The sequence below is a fragment of the Caenorhabditis briggsae genome, assembly GCF_000004555.2.
Source record: "Caenorhabditis briggsae complete genome, chrI, whole genome shotgun sequence".
Classification (NCBI taxonomy): domain Eukaryota; kingdom Metazoa; phylum Nematoda; class Chromadorea; order Rhabditida; family Rhabditidae; genus Caenorhabditis; species Caenorhabditis briggsae.
The window spans coordinates 7681357-7699555 of NC_013489.2; the positions used below are offsets into that span (position 1 = coordinate 7681357).

At 35.9% G+C, this 18199-nt stretch overlaps 4 protein-coding genes across 4 annotated transcripts in view; all 4 read right to left on the minus strand.

Annotated features, from left to right (window-relative positions):
* Cbr-lin-44 overlaps positions 1-1951 on the minus strand; it is a gene marked incomplete at both ends in the record, with an annotated part of 2543 nt that extends 592 nt beyond the window's left edge. The window contains 7 exons of the mRNA XM_002646306.2: positions 190-282; positions 327-414; positions 463-584; positions 653-770; positions 828-966; positions 1012-1210; positions 1820-1951. Coding sequence (XP_002646352.2) covers positions 190-282; positions 327-414; positions 463-584; positions 653-770; positions 828-966; positions 1012-1210; positions 1820-1951 — 891 coding nt within the window. The remainder of the gene's footprint in view (positions 1-189; positions 283-326; positions 415-462; positions 585-652; positions 771-827; positions 967-1011; positions 1211-1819) is intronic.
* A 1585-nt stretch (positions 1952-3536) lies between these two features.
* CBG26590 lies at positions 3537-3891 on the minus strand (the record flags this gene model as incomplete). The annotated part of the gene is made up of 2 exons (XM_045237638.1): positions 3537-3621; positions 3842-3891. 2 exons carry the CDS (start codon positions 3889-3891, stop codon positions 3537-3539), a joined length of 135 nt encoding a protein of 44 aa, XP_045099241.1.
* A 1353-nt stretch (positions 3892-5244) lies between these two features.
* Positions 5245-8582, minus strand: Cbr-acd-1 (the record flags this gene model as incomplete). The annotated part of the gene is made up of 15 exons (XM_002646307.1): positions 5245-5395; positions 5444-5551; positions 6132-6290; positions 6337-6404; positions 6452-6597; positions 6647-6738; positions 6783-7008; positions 7055-7220; positions 7269-7590; positions 7641-7872; positions 7920-8007; positions 8054-8162; positions 8212-8257; positions 8305-8450; positions 8497-8582. The coding sequence occupies 15 exons, from the start codon at positions 8580-8582 to the stop codon at positions 5245-5247; spliced, it is 2145 nt and encodes a 714-aa protein (XP_002646353.1).
* A 4141-nt stretch (positions 8583-12723) lies between these two features.
* On the minus strand, positions 12724-18199 carry CBG12068 (the record flags this gene model as incomplete). The annotated part of the gene is made up of 9 exons (XM_045237644.1): positions 12724-12951; positions 12999-13654; positions 13702-13867; positions 13919-14240; positions 14286-14808; positions 16041-16162; positions 16355-16408; positions 17266-17387; positions 18182-18199. The coding sequence occupies 9 exons, from the start codon at positions 18197-18199 to the stop codon at positions 12724-12726; spliced, it is 2211 nt and encodes a 736-aa protein (XP_045094748.1).

Here is an 18199-nt window from a genome sequence, read left to right on the forward strand (position 1 = left end):
TTCGACCCCTTACCAGTTCGAACTTGTAACAGTTCGATTCTGTCCGCGTTCTGTTCTGGTAAGTGTGCGAAAAAAGGACTGTTCTGAAAATCAGTTCGATTTTAGGTCTGTTCGATTTTGAAAACGTTCGAATTCGTCGTACCCCCCCCCCTCCCCCTAATATATCGGATGTCTGCTAGTTCCACTTACACTAAATCCATTTCCACAACATAACCGATCACAATCTCCCTGAGTATGAGTCTCGTTTCTCCATGCACAAACTCTTCCGGCCACGGATTTCACCTTAAAAAACGTTAATGTTCGTTGTATTCCCCCTATTACTGCACCTTGCAAACATCTGGAGAAGCTTCCAGATAAATCAAATCAGTTGTTTTCACAACGGAATCATCTGTATATAACTTTGCACGGGCATATCTATAATTGAGAAACATTCTACTTGAAATCTTCTTGATTATCACCTACTTTTCAACAAGATAATCTGTAATATGTTCCAAAGTTGCTGTTCGTTTCCAACATGTTTTTTGTTGGCATGAGCCTGATACTCCATGACATTTGCAAGAAGATATCAGCGTTTTCTTTATAGCCTGAAATGTTGTGATCTTCTTTGGTTGTATGATGATCTATACTGCCGATTCCAAACCCTCACACTCACCAATCTTCCTGCTTTCAAGTTATGCTTCTCCACCTTTCGCAACAATGAATTCACTGCGCCGACCTTTGTGAGCAGTTTTCGACTTGCCGTTATTCCGTGTTGGACTCCATGTGTACATCTAAAGAATTCCCAACCGGATCTCATTAACCGTTTCTTAAATGTTCCTTTGACCTACCCGCCGAATTCATACTCATTCTGCCCCATATGATTGTTACACGCACAATCGTCAATCCATCCTTGTGCGCAAGCTGTCGCAACACCCCAGGCAGCAGATGCAGATGACAACGCCCAGATCAATGAAGATTCACGAAAACCTGGATTTGAAAATCTTCTGGAGATGGTTGAAATTTGAAACCTACCTTGCCGTAACAATGGAGGATCATGCATTATATTACCAGCCTCTGAACAATCCCACTGCTGAAACCTCAAACGGTTCGCACAGTTTTGTAAACCCTCCTGAATCCCTTCGAACGCAGAGATTACTGTAGCAGGATGAGAACGGCAAGCGAGTTGGATAGATCGAAGTGCTCGAGAATGGAGAAGATCTGACGGGCATCCCTGAAGGAAGAATACTGTTTTGAAATTCGAATTTAAAGTTTATAATTTGAGTAGAATGATTGCTTTGATTCTGGTGACTCATACAAATTCGAAAGTACAAAACTTATTGGAATTCGGGCAGAACATAAATGTTTTATAGCTCAACTGGTTTGATATGTGAATCACCTGATAATGAAAAATTGAAACCTCCAGAGAAATAGTTTTGGAATTTAGTGAAATACGGTATTAGGTGTATAGAAAAGAAAAGAACATAGTTTGAAAAGAAGTTTTGATCGATTCTGTAAGTTTTCTTTAAAAGTTTTCTTAAAAGTTATTATTGAAAACTCTTGAAATACATACCGTATTTCTTCTAACAGAAGCCCACCCTAACCGTCAACTTTGAACTCAATTATTTCGATTCCTGTTATAGATATCATAAAATTTGTCAACTGATAAAATATTGAAGATATTATGAAGATTAATTTATTAGTTTACTAGTTTTTAATATCTTTCACAGGAATCAAAATAATTGAGCTCAAATTTGACTACTTGGGTAGGTTTCCCTTAGAAGAAATACGGTAATCATGGAAAATAGTTTAAAAAAGGGAATATAAGGATCAAGGATCACACCTGTTTCAGTATATTAGGCTTTGGTGGTTGAACGATTTTGTTTCCACCAGTCCTTGGAATATCATTTGAAGCCAAAGAGCATAGAATAAAAAACGTTGACAGCGTCGTCGTTCGAAAGTAGAGAGCTCGCATCACGCTGTGTCACTTCGGAAAGTGCGTGTCTTGAATCCCTTGTTTCTCTCCGATCTTTCACCTGTCTCTCATCCACACACTATTTCCGGTACAAGACACCTCAACATATACCGTACGCTCTAACGAAACCTGAGAACGAAAAAAGTGGGCGGAGTCTTGAGCGTCTCGAAGCAAGAAGGAGCGGAGGTGGGAGATGAGGATTTTGTTTATTTTCTTTGGTTTACGACGTGAAAATCGGGTCTATTTTCTAGAAGGAAAACCGACATCGTCGTCTTCTTTTTCTTCTTCATCTTCTTTACCTTGCGTTAAGAAAAGATGACAGATTTTTATGGCTCTTTTGCGCAGAATCTTATTCAGACCATCCTTTCTGGCCAATTATGCCATAAACCATAAACGAAGTGCGTCGATTTCTAATTGTTGGCAGCAGAAAAATAAAAAGAACCATGCAAAAAAAAATCTGAAGAGAACAATAAGAATAGGGGAAGAATTTTTGTTCCGATGTTTCCTTTGACATAGATTAAACTTCTGATTTTGACCGATTCCGAACGAAATTTGTTTAAAAATTCTTCTCTGACAAATTTTAATGCCGTCTTCAATATTTCCAACTTCCATTTTATGATGATCATAAGTTAGAAAATCAAACTCTTTTGGATAGATTGTGTCTCCAACCATCAGCACATACTCTCTCTCTCTCTCTCTCTCTTAAAAGTTCTTAAACCTAGTTTTCTGCAAAGACTATTCAATCTTATTACCTTCCTATTTTTTACCTCAACAAAATCACCCTTGTTTCGTATTTTCCGTTTTTCCTTCTTTTCCTCTGACTAATCAAAACGAATTCAGAAATAGAAAGGAGGAATCGTCTCGCATCGTAAAACGGACACAACATGAGATTGCCTATATAAATTCCATGCCGTCTACATGTCATACTGTAACTGAGGGAAAGGAAAACAGAAAAATTGACCTCGACTATCGGTAAAAGTAAACTTTATCAGTTTCAGATACCAAAAAACAATTTTAATATTTTTAGGAATACTGCACGGTCTCCCACAAAACATTTCCGAACTGCAAAGTAAATTTTGATCTACAGATAGGCACCACAACAAAATTTTCAAAATAGATTTTTCCCAGTTTTTATTGTTGGATTGTCTTCTCCTACTTTATAGAAGTCCATTCCCAAAATTTCTGCGAAAAATCTTCATTCAATCCCGAGTTACACACCATTTTGTACCAGACCTCAATGTACTGATTTTCTCCTCATTTTTTTGCGGTGCGCAGAAAAGTGGGCGGGGTTTAGAAGCTTGCAATCCTGCGGCGCGGAAAATTCGTGAAGGAAATTAAAGAAAAAGCTATTAGACGCGAGAGAGACCCGAACCTCCGCCTGCGTCAGATCGACGCGCGCGCTCCCACTATCCAGTCGGGCACGGCTGCACTCGCGGTGGTAGCCTTAGAGGGGAAATATGAATGTGCGACTCTTCGCTGCCTGCTGCCTCTTTCCGGTGTTGCTTTCTTCCTATGTTTTAAAGAAATTGATCTGTGAATGATAAGGAAACAGACGTCTAGCATTTTTCGGCGACAGTAGAATTTTTTATTTAGGATTGTATTCGGTGCCAAATTTTTCGTAGAATCTTATGGTAAAAAGAAAATCGGGGGCACCCCCCACCCCCCCCCCCCTGTTTCACCTTCAAAACTTCCAAAAACCGGAAATTTTGAAAGTTTGGGATTTTGGGATAGGTATTAAAACTACTTAAAGGTTATCAATCTTTCTGAAAATTGACACAGGTGTATGTACACAAGACTTAGTTTTACCATATTATGCAAAAAAAAGTTGGGGTCATCGCTGAAATTTTTCTTTTATTTTGGCTGGAACTTTGGCTGAAAATTGTGTTTTACGGTGACAGTAGAAATTCTATTTTATTACAAAATCCAATTCCCCAGTTCATAATCTAGCAGAATCCATCGACAAATCTGGGGGCATCCCCCCTTCATCTAACACTTTTGCCCATTTTGTCAGTCCGACTCCTATTTTTCGAAGTTTTCGAATCAAAATAATAAAAATATTGAAAAACTGATGGTTCCATTCGATTTATCGCAGTCGATTACGTAGGGACAAGTTTTAACCCAAAAAATAATGAGTTTCTAACGCCCGGTACAAGACTTCAAAGATGGACTTCTGAAAAGGGGAGAAAAATTTGGTCGCCCCGCCCCTTTTCATTGCGGCACCTATCTACAGAAAAAAAAATTGGCGAGATCACAATTGCAGGCCTAAAGCCATATTTTTAGGAGTTTTTATCTGATTTATGAAGATTCAAGAAGATTCAAATGATTCTTTAAAAATTAATTAGTGGTTTTAGAATCCTGTATGGTCCTTTTCCGGAAGAACATATTCCAAAAATGGTCAATTTTCCAGATTTTTAACAGAAAAATGTATCTCCTCTTTCAGTTTCTGACGTTTCTAGAAGTTCTATAGCTTAAAAGAACCGCAATAACTTATTCTTCATTTTGTATAGATGAATTTTTGATTCATCTCATAAAACTTTTTTTATAATCAAAAAACCACACGAAATTGCACGAAATCGCATTTTTGCTCTGTTTTTTAATTATAAAAAAAGTTTTATAAGATGAATTGAAAATTCATCCATACAAAATGAAGAATAAATTATTGCGGTTCTTTTAAGCTATAGAACTTCTAGAAACATCAGAAACTGAAAGAGGAGATACGTTTTTTCTGTTAAAAATCTGGAGAATTGACCATTTTTGGAATATTTTCTTCCGGAAAAGGACCATGCAGAATCATTGAAGAATCATTTGAATCTTCTTGAATCTCCATAAATCAGATAAAAACTCCTAAAAATATGGCTTTAGGCCTGCAATTGTGATCGCGCCAATTTTGTTTTCTGTAGATCAAAATTTACTTTGCAGTTCGAAAATGTTTTGTGGGAGACCGTGTACTGTACAAAATGAAATTGAAGAGTATGAGCTTTCAATTTAAACACCTCTGTTAAGGTGCGCTTTTATTACGAATGTGTCGAAACTAGACGGCACCTTTCTATTTTTTAATATGTCGGATGTTTTTTCAGTTAACTCCTTTTCCAAATGAAAATGCAACTCGGTAGAGCCCTATTAATGTAAGCTTCAAAATCTGTACTTCAAACGCTTGAAAAACATAAATTTCTTGTCTTTTTAAGAACAAAATCAGTTAGTCCAACTTTGGGCTTCTATGGAAAGATGCGCTGTTGAGACTCTCGGACTGCATTTTTATTAGAGTTTTCTCCTATTACGATATTCACGGTTTATTATTGAACGGGAGTTGGATACTTCGGAGAAGGAGGTGGTGGAACAGCTGCTGGAGGTGGTTGAGCATATTGTTGAGGAGGTTGGACATAAGAAGGAGGAACTGCGTAGCTTGTTGGACCAGAGACCGGAGGAGATACATAACTTGCGGAACTAAACTTTTTAGAAAGCAATTAGAATACTATTTTCAGATGAACTTACCAATGATTTGTTTGTGGGCATGAAGGCCCAGGAGGGCAACATCTTCCACTACTGCTCCCACCGCCCGTCAAGTTCGGTAGACATCCATATGAATATCCGATGAAAATGCTACAAAGGAAAACGGAACATAAACTGATCCGTTGCATAATGAGTCGTGGACAAGCACTATGGACGATGCCATTTCGCATTTATACCTACAGGTGGACCGGGCGAATTAAACGGAACGGACATGAAAAACCGCAGAATGTACTGGTCTTGGTCGACTTTTTGTGATAGAATCATCGACTTTATTATGATAATAATGAGGCGTGAAAACGGGATAGAAGAGATGAATATTATTCAGGAGAACGGAAAATGAATCCGGATGAAGAAATCTATACGATCATTAACATATTCGATTATGTGAAGGTAGTAACGTATTTGAATCAGTTAGATTTTTCGAAATATTCCAAAGCATTTTATAGCTGTTTTTTCCTATCGAGATGACGCCCGCACCGTCAGGGTGTTCACCCGTTCGCGCCTCTTCAGCCGACATCTAACAGTTATCCGCCAGTCCCGCTTAGCCTGTGGTAAGAAAAAAGAAAAAGTTATTCATTTAAAAACACCGAATGTCTAACACATAAAAATTAATTCATAAAACCCGACATTGACCAGCGCATTATTCAAAAATCTGTATTAATATTAGTACTTCTGTATACTTGATCGAGATCTGCCTTCTTCCGTAGGGCTGCATCCGGAATCCGAATCCAATTGATCAGCCAAATCTTTCAAATTTATCCGAAACTCAACATTTCCAGCTTGATCAACATTTTTTATGGATGGTCCGCCGTTCATACTAGCGAGAGATCTAAAAAAAAGGAATACCGTAGAAGAGAAGAAAAACAGAAACTTACGATAAATTTCCATGAGAAGCGATAACTTTCATTTTCTCTACTGTTTCACAAACATCTTTCTCATAAGTCTGAAAGTTATTTTAGTTTTTTGAGATGACGATAAAAAGACTAAAACCTTCTCATTAATCTTCTTCGAGTACATGTAATTTCTTCGTTTTTTCGAGATTCCAATCCAGAAAACCTTCGAGAAATACAGACAAATTTCAGTGATTGTGATAACTGACATTCCCAAAAACATTCCCATATTTCCTCCAATGTCACCTAAATTTGAATTGTTTTTCATCTAACAAGCTCTGTTTTTGTTTCTTACTGAGAAGTTGTGTAATAGATGCGTCCTGTACTTGATTATACTCTGTGTATGACATATCTCTGTAGAAAATGTTGATCATTTGAAAATTGGCTCTGAATAATCCCATAATTAGTTTGTTCAAGGTCTGTAACCTTACTTCATATGTCCGACGGTCCAATTCGAATTTTTGGATCTTAGCCAATTGAATGCCCCCGAAGAGAATTGGCTTCCATAAGAGTTATAGGCACGGAATACCAAGCTGTTGCATTGTTGAGCACAGTGTTTACAAGTGGGAGGTATGAATTCCAGTTTTCCGTTGTTGTGGTCGCTGAGCTTTGTATCAATACAAGTGAAAGTCTCATAGGGAGTGCATTCTTTCAACTCTGAAATAATCCAATTCCAGCTTATTAGCCTTAAAATAATTCCTACTTCTTTCTATGTTGTAAAGAGCTGGTGTGCATCCACAGCTGTCCAAAAAGTACTTAGCTTTACAAAGAGCCAAACAGTTTCCACTAGTGTACGGTAGTTCAGATTTAATTTCAGATGGATATTCCTCGGTACAATTTCCCCATTGATGAGATGGCAAAAGAACAAACTGAAATCACCCTGATTGAACACTTTCCATCTTTCACCATGGACTCACTCTATCTCCGGAAATAGCAGAATAAGCAACTGAATTTGGAGACACTGTGAATTCGTCAGAAGCTAAATGGGGAACTGTTTTAGGTGGATGGACGAAATATCTGAATCCATCTACAAAAGAATTCGTGAAAAGAGCATCCATCGAGTCATTGACCCCGTCGAATTGCTCTTCGAGATGTGCATCTAAAGTGATCCCTAAACCCGCTTGAATGCCAGGTTCTGTTTGTTTATGCATGTATAATTTTGGACTTTTTGAGAGATCCAATGTATAACATTTTCCCAACGGAGTCAAAACTGGAGTAGCCAGGGAACAGCAATCGAATCTAAATTTTTGGATTCTTGATTCTTCTTTTTTTAACGATTTTTTACTTACAGTTCTCCTTGAAAACTACACAATTTGAGAACATCTTTGCATTCAAATCCTGCATCCGTGAAGAAGTTTTCAGGTGAAAAATCTGGATGGTTCTTTTGATACATTTGAAGATCTTCGTTTCCTTCGTGCAAATTCTGTCTATCGGAGCTTCCAAGCAGAGTAGGGATTTCAGTGAACCATTGCATAAGATAATTTATCATTTCTGGATGCACATCTCCTGTTTTGTTGATTTCTGAAATTTGAATAATAAAAACAATAACAACTTTTTTAGAAGAGTACCATGGATGTAACTTTTTCGAATGGGATTCAAATTGCATATAGTTACAAGTGGAAAGTCCATGCCATCTTCGTTGATCAGAAAGGAAACCTGAAAATTCTACCCATACTGAAAACACACGTGAAAAAAAACTTACATCAGATACTGTAGGACTAGAAAGATATTCTGAGGCAAGAATTACAACCTGAGTGATTAACAATCCAAGAGCACAAGATACCATTATGAACCAGAATAGAGTCGCCCATCTTTAATTAAATTGTTATGTTATACAAAAAAATATTTTTTTCAATTTACCGTTTTCCTTTGAATATTCTTTTTGGTCCGTGCATTGTAGTTGTTTCTGAAATCATTTTATTAGAACTCTTTCTTTTAAAAATCTTAACCAACCACAGAAATGTTGAGTTTCCCGTTCAACTGAAACAGTTCCCCCGGCTTTCTTTATTCTTTTTAATTGTGCCGCTGGAACTTCTATAACCATATGTGACCTCGAACCATTGTATCGAAGATTACATTGTGCAGATGTTGTTGGAGATCTGAAAATAACAAAATCATGCGCCAGCGTCCAAAAAAATCACTAACATGTCTCCAGAAGAACCAGAAGAGAAGCTGACCAGATATTTGTCATCGTTTTCAAATCCTTCATTCCTATATGATCGTGAGTTCATAGTGCTAAAAATAAAAATGCGGTAAGTGAAAAAAGAATGACTCCAATTTTTGAGGGAAAGATAACAAAGTGTTTTGATTATTGCAACACATGGAGTGAGAAAAAATTTCAAGCAGTGGAAAAGTGATTGATATTGAGCTGATAAGATAATAGAGGTGAAAGAATGGAATCTATATTAAAATAACGAAAAAGATTCCGAAAAATTAGATATTTGGAGAAGAAATTTGTTTCTTCAAAATGAAAAATATATGTTTTCAAAAATTGAATGTATCCCAAAAATAATTCAAGTAAATCAGTTTGAACTTTCCTTTGTGTTTGAAAAAAAAACCTTCCGACCCTTTTTTAATCCTCTCATATTTTATAAGCGGTCTGAATCGAAAATATATCAAAACTAATTGGTTTTAAAATGGCTGAAAAATCTAAACATGACAATTTTAAAATTGAAAATTCAGTTTTCTGCTCTAAAAAAGCTGGAGGTGTTGGTTTAAAAAAACCAAGAGTGATTCATAGAAAATCAAGAAAAGAAACCCCTCAATTAAAAATCATTTACCCTCACTTTCACATTTTTATCAGCAATTCTACAGTATCCAATCGTTTCGCAACTTGCCTCTTATCAGTTCAAAGTTTTCACACCCTCTGAAATTGATCCCAAATCATCGTGGATCAAAAGAAAAACGACTCTAATCACTAACGCCTCGAAACCTTATCAGCGATAAGGAAGTCTTATAAAAGATGTGGTCACTTACTTAGCTTTCAGTTTATCCAATACTTTTTTTGAATATTTTTTTTTCGTTTCTTTCAGTTTTTCTTTTGCCAAAAAACGTTCAGTTCTATGTTTTCATTCGGTTGAAAAACAAAATGAATACTAAAGAAAGAGCAACAAAAAACTAAAAAGATGCACTGACTCTAGCTCTTTTTATACTCCCGAAAATTCTCTTTTGAATAGGTGGAGAAGGGTTGTACGCTTCTCGATTTACAGTATTTGCAAACATGAAGACGTACGAGTATTCTCTGTCGTCTCTTCATTTCATATACTATCTCTCTTCTTACTATTATGATTACTTTCTTTGAATATACTTTGAATATGTTAGTTCAAAGACGAGCCAATTCTGATTTATCATAAGTTTGACCGGTGAGATTTCAAGGTCGGAGTACCAAACATTTGAGAATTCAAAAACGTTGAATTGGAGAACATCAATAAAGGAAGAAAGTCATATGTTGATCCATTTGAAACAAATATACAATCAGCTTGTGACAGTTGTAGTAAATACCAATATTTTCATATTTTCATCAGATTTAACACTCACAGAAGAAGAAATAAAAACAGGAAATCAGTGAAACGCACAATTTCTTTTAATTATGGGAATCGAAACAGTAAAATTTCATTTCATCATCTCAATAAAGGGAGCAAATGTGGGCGGTGATTGGTGGAGTTACTATTTGATTTTTAATTTCAAACTCGTCGGCTCATTGGATAAAATTGGAAAATCATGAGTTTTGAGAGAGGAAGGTTCCCATTTTATTAGAGAAATGCAGCTCATAAACACATTCCTCGTCGGTGTTTGACTCGCAAAAAATACCGTAACCCCGAAACAAGTTTCGAAGCTTCCTTGAACGAGAAACCGAGAGTTACAAAATTTTCAGTTGATGGACAAGGAACTATGATTTGTTGGAAGCTTCTGTGATACCGTAAAACCTGTGATAGAATGACCCTCTGGCGTTTAATTTTGAGCAAATTTTTCTTGATTCCTTTCAAAGGAAAAAGTTATCAACGGATAAATTGTTTTTCAGAAGTTTTATGTCAGTTGACACAGAATTGATATCTTTCATAGGAATTAAGATAATTGAGCTCAAAGCTGTCAGTCTATGGGACTTTCCTATTAAAGGTTTTACGGCATCTCTAGTTTTACTTCTTCTTGTGTTTCAAAATTTTTAATCATTATTGTGAATATGGAATATTCTCCTTGATAGTAAACTGTCATGGAGAAGTTGATTTTTTGAATTGCTCTTTCTAAATTTTCTATCTCCTCATGGTTCATTCAGTTTGTTCCGTATTGACATCAACGTTTCGTTTTGGTTTACCTTCTTTTTAAAGTAGTTGTATGGCACTTACTCTTTGACGCCACATTCTCTTTGACTACACTTTTAAAAATTTCTTATTTTTTTCAATTTTTGTGGGTGTAAGTAAAGTTGTATATCACTTACAACCAATGGATTCTTGGGTACCGTAAACACTTTAATAAAACTATTTTAATACAATATTTCCTTAGTTAATTACACAGGAACTGAGATAAATTTACTCAAAGTGGATTACGGTACTTGAGCGCCCACTATTTTTAAAGTTTCGTTAGAATTAGGTTAAGGTACCATGCGTTGCAGATTTCAAAGCAGAAGTTTTAGTATTTTATGACGTTGAGAGAATGCAAGAATCTGGATAAGTTTTCATTGAGGACTTGAATACTGTGGGTTTTTTTCATTAAGATATGGTTCTCATGGTGTTTTCCCGGATCCTTTGAAAGTTATTTTCTTCCCGCTTTTTTTCGACGAAATGTAGACCTCTATGTGGTTTGATTTTTTACAAGATTACCAGTTGCGATATGCAGAAACATGTTTTCTAGTTTGCTACTTTCTGAAAAGACTATTCAGAACGAATACATATTATCTAATAATATCAAAATACGTTTCTTGTTTTGAACTCTCGTATAAAATTCTATAACTACAGTAACGACCCCACTCTTCACCTAAAATGACCTTTAACTGTTTGTCATCCACCTATTTTGCAGGAATTCAAAAAACCCTGATAGTGGACACTGTGTGGACATTCGAGTTCAAACCGGCAAAGCCATAAAACTGCGTCCAGGACGTCGCTAACTGACCAGTCCGTGTCTGTGCACCGAGGCCATTTCAGATATGACTAAAAACAATTTTACGATCTGTTCGCTTCGAAAATGCGCCTAGAATTTGTAGTTTAAGATAACGTTATCGTGTTTTAGAGCGTAGTCGAATTAAAATAAAAGTGACGAATGGAGGAACTGGAAATGCAACTTATGAATTTCGAGTTATTTTTTGACAATAAAATTCAGAACGAAAGATTGCGCAATTTATCCTCTCTACGATTCCCTCTGGTCCCATCTGAAATTCTTCAGAATAAAAGTTGGATTTAAATATAGAATATTATCTTTACATTTTTTGTGTGCTGATATCAGTTTTCAGTTACGAACTGATAAGAATGAGTGAGCTGTTAAGGGGCACCGCCTGGTGCGCTCCTTTAACTGACTCTGACCGGTCACGGAGCGATCGAATCGTTTCCGGCGGACACCCATTAAACGGTTGGAGTCGTGGAAGAAGCATCACAGAAATGCAGTGGCTACACAAAACTCAAAAATTGTTCAAATAGAAATAGTTATTAATAACTTTGAAGTTTTGGTCTATAATTCTCGAGTAGATTCTAGACAGGGATTACTGTAGACATAGTATTAACTTACCACTTACTTAGATGATACCTGTTACGTCCTTAGGCTTCGTCCTTAATATATACCGTAAAACCTCTAATAGAACGACACCCGGATCGTCCACTTTGAGCCTATATATCTCATTTTCTGTGAAAGATATCAAAAAGTGGCCAACTAGTAAAATGTTGCTGATATCCTGATAAACATTTTACTAGTTAACTACTTTTTGATATCTTTCAAAAGAAGTGAGATATATAGGCTCAAAGTGGACAACCCGGGTGTCGTTCTATTAGAGGTTTTACGGTACTTCCAAATATGCAGAAGACAATTAATTTATTTTGAATCTGCAGCAATCTTTTTTTAAAATCATTATGAACCAAGCTTGTCAAAAACAGAACAAAAACGAACATGTGAAAATTTCAGAAGGATTTTTTCCTTATTCCATCCATGAAAATTTTATAACCGAAAGGTAAACACAAAGTTTGAAGATCGTTTTCAGGTTGAAAAACTTTATTCAAAATAAAAATAATAACTCGTTAATGTTTTTCATTGTCGGGAATGGTTGACTTTTACATAATAAAAGTGAATTTGTTTTCTAAAAAAATACCCATAATTAGTGATGGATGACTATGATATTAATATAAAGATAATAATATTAATGTGTGTAATACATATTTATATAATTTTCAATTATTTCGGTGACTGAGAATTCGGAGGTTTCGAAGGAGGAGATGGCGTTTGAGAGGATCTTCTGGAGCTCGGTTCTATTGTGAAAATCGGGGGAGTTGATGAATAATTTTCTAGATTTGTCGAGTTGGGACGTGTTGTCTGATTTGGTAACCGGATTCTGGCGATGCCATCCGAAGATTGCTGGTTTAACTGGCGACGTAACTCATTGATGTCGAATTTCAGCTCAATCTTAAAATTTTTATATCGTTTGATTTTTTTAAAATCTAAAGTCTTACAACACTGTCCAAACTAGCCGACGAAAGGTTTTCTTCTGAATTCCCGTTTTTGTAAGCAAACTTCTTTTGGAATTCTTCAATCGGCATTATTCGGTTACTGTAGTTGCTGAGTGCCGATATATTCTCTCTAGAATTTCTTCTAGATCTTCGTTCTTGAAACTCTTTGACTGCATCATCCAGTTGTTGTTCTTTTTCCTTCTCGTTCTTTTTCTTTGAGTACATGTATTGCCTTCTTCTCTTCGAAACCATAATCCAGAAAATCTTTGAGAAGAACAAAGTTAGTTCAGTGATTGTGATAACTGACATTCCCAGGAACATTCCCATGTTACCACCAATATCTGATAGAATCTCGGTAAGAGATGTTGCTTGAACTTGAGAGTAAGAAGTGTAGAACATCTCCAAAAAGAATATATTGATGACTGCCACATTGCTCTTGATATGCGATTCTGTTTTATTACTAATTTTTTTCAACCACTCTAACGATCCTCTGTTGAATCCATCTCCGTAAGAATTGTATGATGTATAACTGGTACTTTGGCATTCCATATGACACTCTGTACAATCTGGCAATTCCAAATAATCCGTCCCATTCACTTTTCGAAGCATATATTCATCCATACAAGTTATCGACTCGTAAGGAGCACAAATCTTCTTCTCTGCAAAATTATACTTTTTCATTTGAAGGTTTTCAGATATCTCTTACTTCCATCAACATTGTAAGTGAATGGAGCACATCCACATGTGTTATTGAAGTGTTGAGCAATGCAAAGAGCACGACATGCGGATGCGGAATAGTAAAGGAAAGTATCGTAGTGCCCTGGCCAATGCTCCGAACAGTTTCCCCAATTTCGACGACTCAACAGATTGTGCTAAAGCATATGACGGGTTACCGTATGAAAAAGTATGATTCAACCACTCACCGAGACAGTTTTGATAGCAGAGTAAACAGTTCTTGAAGGGGAAACACTAATACCTTCTGATGACAACTCAGCATTTGCTCCTGGCGGATGAATGTAATATCTGAATCCATTTTCATAGATATCTGAGAAAATCGCTTTTGCATCTCCATTTTCTCCTCTTAATTCTTCTTCCAATTGTGCATCAACAATCATTTGAAGCCCTGCTTCACTTCCAGGAGATATTTGTTTTCGCATCCATTCAGGCGCCAGATTTTGAAGATCCAGTTCCCAACATTTTCCTAGTGATGTGACTTTTGGTTTCATGTATTTACAGCAATCAAATCTTAAAAAGGTGACTAGACTGCAGTGATCTTACAGTAATCCAAACCTTCTTCCTCCGAAATAACATGTCAGAAACATTTCTCCACAATCGTATCCAGCGGTCCTCAGAAAATTAATGATTTGAAAGTCTGTATGGTTTTGAAAGTATGTTTCCGCTTCGTCATGTGCTGAAATTCCACACTTTTGTCTTTCAATTTTTTCCCAAATGATCTCACTTTTTTTCAAATTATGCCGATCTAGATTACTAAACACAAACATTGCATCCATGTTTGTCTGTAGAAGATATTCTAACGTTTCCCCTGTCAAATCTCCAGATGCATTCAATTCTCGTACATATGATTTTTTAATTGGGTTGAAATTGCAAACAGTGACAGCTGGAAAATCCATTCCTCCCTCATTCACAATGAACGAAACTTGTGATAATGTTGGTTTCGAAAAGTACATCTGAAGAAGAACGAAAATCTGAAAGCATAACATTGCCAACGCGAGTCCAACGATGAGAATCCAAAATGCACGAGCAACTCCTTTCCCATAAAATATTCTTTTTGGACCGTGCATTGTGGTTGTACCTGTAAAAGAGGAGGAATGAGTGCAAACATAACACAAATACTTTCAGCCTTTTTTGTATTTGCCTAGAAAAAAGCGAAAGACCAAAGGTGACTTTGAAAAGTTGGATCCAGAGTTCAAGAAGGAAAAATGGAAAGAAAATCAGAGGGAAAAAAGGCCTGAAAGAAAATATGCTACGAATGCTATACATACTGGTACAAAAAGTCGGTGCCACGGAAGAGAAAAGGCGGTGGTCGTGGCCGAAGGTCCCACGACGACTACTACAGTAATCTTTTAAAATTTCGGATTTATTTTATCGTTTTCACTGATGTCGGTTTTTCTATTATTTTTCCCCGATGAAGTATTAAAATAAAATTTTTTAGATAAAAAATTTTAGATAAAAACCAATGCATTTTGGGAAATAACAATTTTTTAGGTTACGGTAGTTTTCATTGTGGAACCTTCGGAGTTCCTCTTCGATAGCTCCGGCTTTTTTTGAACCAGCATAACAGTAAAGAGTATTTTATTCAGCTCAACATTATTAAAGGTGGTGTACGGTGAAATTTTTTATTGCATCAAAATGTGCAGAAATGCATGTAGATTGACATAAAAATAAAGAAAAAATTCAAAAAAATTCCTTCATCGAGAAAAACGCATCGAAAAATACGCTGAAAGCCCTTAGGGACGAGGTTTTTTCTTGGCCGCCCGGTGAGTAAAAGCGCGCGAATTCAAACTTTTAAATTTTTTTCGCTCGTTTTCACTGTTTTTTCAAATTTTCCGATGTATCTGGAAGAAAAATTGACAAAAACCTGGAAAACTCTTGAAAAACCCGAAAAAAAAAAGTGAAAACGAGCGAAAAAATTTTAAAAGTTTGAATTCGCGCGCTTTTTCTCACCAGGCGGCCTAGAAAAAACCTCGTCCCTAAGGGCTTTCAGCGTATTTTTCGATGCGTTTTTCTCGATGAAGGAATTTTTTTTGAATTTTTTCTTTATTTTTATGTCAATCTACATGCATTTCTGCACATTTTGATGCAATAAAAAATTTCACCATACACTACATTTAAACGTTTTAAAGCAACACTCCAAATATCTGAACAAAACGTTTTTTTAACAAAATTGAAAATGTTGGTCCCAAAAGGACCATAGATGTATATTCGAAATTCTAGAATTCAAAAAATTTAATAGTGTCTTTTTTTAAATGACAGCTTATAAATATTAATATTCCATTTTCCATTTTCAGAAAAAAAGAAACTTACTTGAAAAGTGTTTCGTCTCGCGATGAGCAGATCCAACTCCTTTGATCTTTTTCGCATTTTTGTACGTATTGACAGGCACTTCGATGACCAGTTGATTTGCAAATTGCTTGCTGGATGATGCCCTAAAAATTGACTTTTTTCACTTTCTCTTAGAAAGTCTCCTACCGTATTCTAAAAGGTGCTACAGTATCAGTATCCATAACCTATTCTTCAACAGGACTATCAAGGAACTAACCTTCTGAGAATACTTCACAAAATGCAACACGAAGAACATGTTTGCCAAGAATACTGACACTTTTTTTTGTCGAGAAGGCGTGAATTCGAGATATTTGCTCGAGAGACAACCTCTTCGATTCAGTGCCATCTTTCTTGGGTTTACTCATTGTTAAAGGCTATTTCCGAATTCTATTTTGGTTTCGGTCATAATATGATACGCGACGTACCCGGGTTTACTTAAAGTTGATTGGAGCTTGAAGTGAATGATCATTGAAACACAGAAATTCAAATACCGTATTTTCTCTAATAGAAGCCCATCCACACCGTCAACTTTGAGCTCAATTAACTCGGTTACTGTTAAAGATATCAAGCGTTTGTCAACTGACAAATTATTCATCATAATATCACCAATATTTTATCAGCTGACAAACTCTTGATATCTTCCATAGGAATCAAATTAATTGAGCTGAAAGTTGACGGTTTTGGTGGGCTTCTATTATAGCAAGTACGGTAGTTTATGTATTTTTCAAATTGTATGCTTCTCATGAATGTCTTCTTTCAGAATCTCAAGACTTTCAGAAATGTCTTCTCGTTTACATTTTTCTCCAAGTCAACAGTCTTCTGCCTGTTTTTCAATCTACCAACGTTTCCATTGACCGGTCGAATTTTGATTGAAAAATTATCAGATTGTGTTCTGTCTGCAGTCTCTATTTCTTCCACACTATCTCGTCCATTGCTGATATATAAATTCACCAAAACCGCTAGATTCAAAACAGTTATGGGTCACTGAGAAAGTGAAGAGTTCTAGATTTTTCAAACAAAATTAATAATTTTCAGAACTGATCTTTGGAAAATAATTTTCGACCTGGTGATGATAAAATTGTTGTCTTTAACTTTGAACCTTTCAGTTTCTTATGTAAACCTTATGATACTTAAAAAACAGTGAATGGAATACTACAGTAACCCAAAAATGAACTAACCATCCTTTAATTGAATTCAGTGTCCTTACAGAATGATTATTATCGTATTCTTCTCCTCCAGAAAGTTGTCGGGACGGTTCAGCGTCTGGCGGTTTAGTAGACGGATGTTGTGGATCGAAATACATGATCGCTGCAAATGACCGGTCAGACTCTGATTGAGAAAAGTATCAAATTCAAAGTGGAAGGAACTGACGACGATTGAGAAGAAGACGTTGACAACTACAGATGATAGTACATGGAAAGAGGAAAAAAGAACGCGTGAAGAAAAAGGAACGAAGTGAAACGAAATCAAATTTTCTTATATGTTTTTATTTCGGCTGGATTGAGTGATATTTTGAAAAGGAAGGTGACCGCAAAAAACATATTTTTGGAGCACTGTAATAAAATGAAAACAATGGAAGAGCAAAAAGTTTGAAGGTTAAAGACAGTTGAGACTATTTTCGGTCAAAACACAAAGTTCGTTGGCTATTTTTAGTTTGAATTAGTCAAGTTGGAGTTTTTGTGTTACTGATCTGTGATTATTGTTATTCACAAGGGAACCTCAAAACCTTGGAAACCTAGATTTTGAAAATTTCAGAATAGGTTTTGATAAGCCTAAACTTCTGAAAGTTTAAGGACTTTTGAAAATTAAAGCACCCGCTCGCCAGTTTCAACCGAGTTATATCAGTTTCAGCACCAAAGATCGCGTTTCCTGTGCAAAATCAGCGATTTCCAAAAACGAAATCTGGGATTTTTCCACCACTTCTATTCATTCGAAAGTAAAACAATATTGCAAAAATGTCTGAAACATTTCTGAAATAGAAAGTTTCATTGAATTCTCAGTATAAGTCAGAAACAGTTCTTCCTTTTCTAATTCCACAGATTTTCTTCTTTCACTTCTGCTGGCACATCTTGATGTTTGATAATTGTAGAAGATATAACTGTATAGTTTTCAAGTTCAGAAACGAAACATTCAAGTATCAT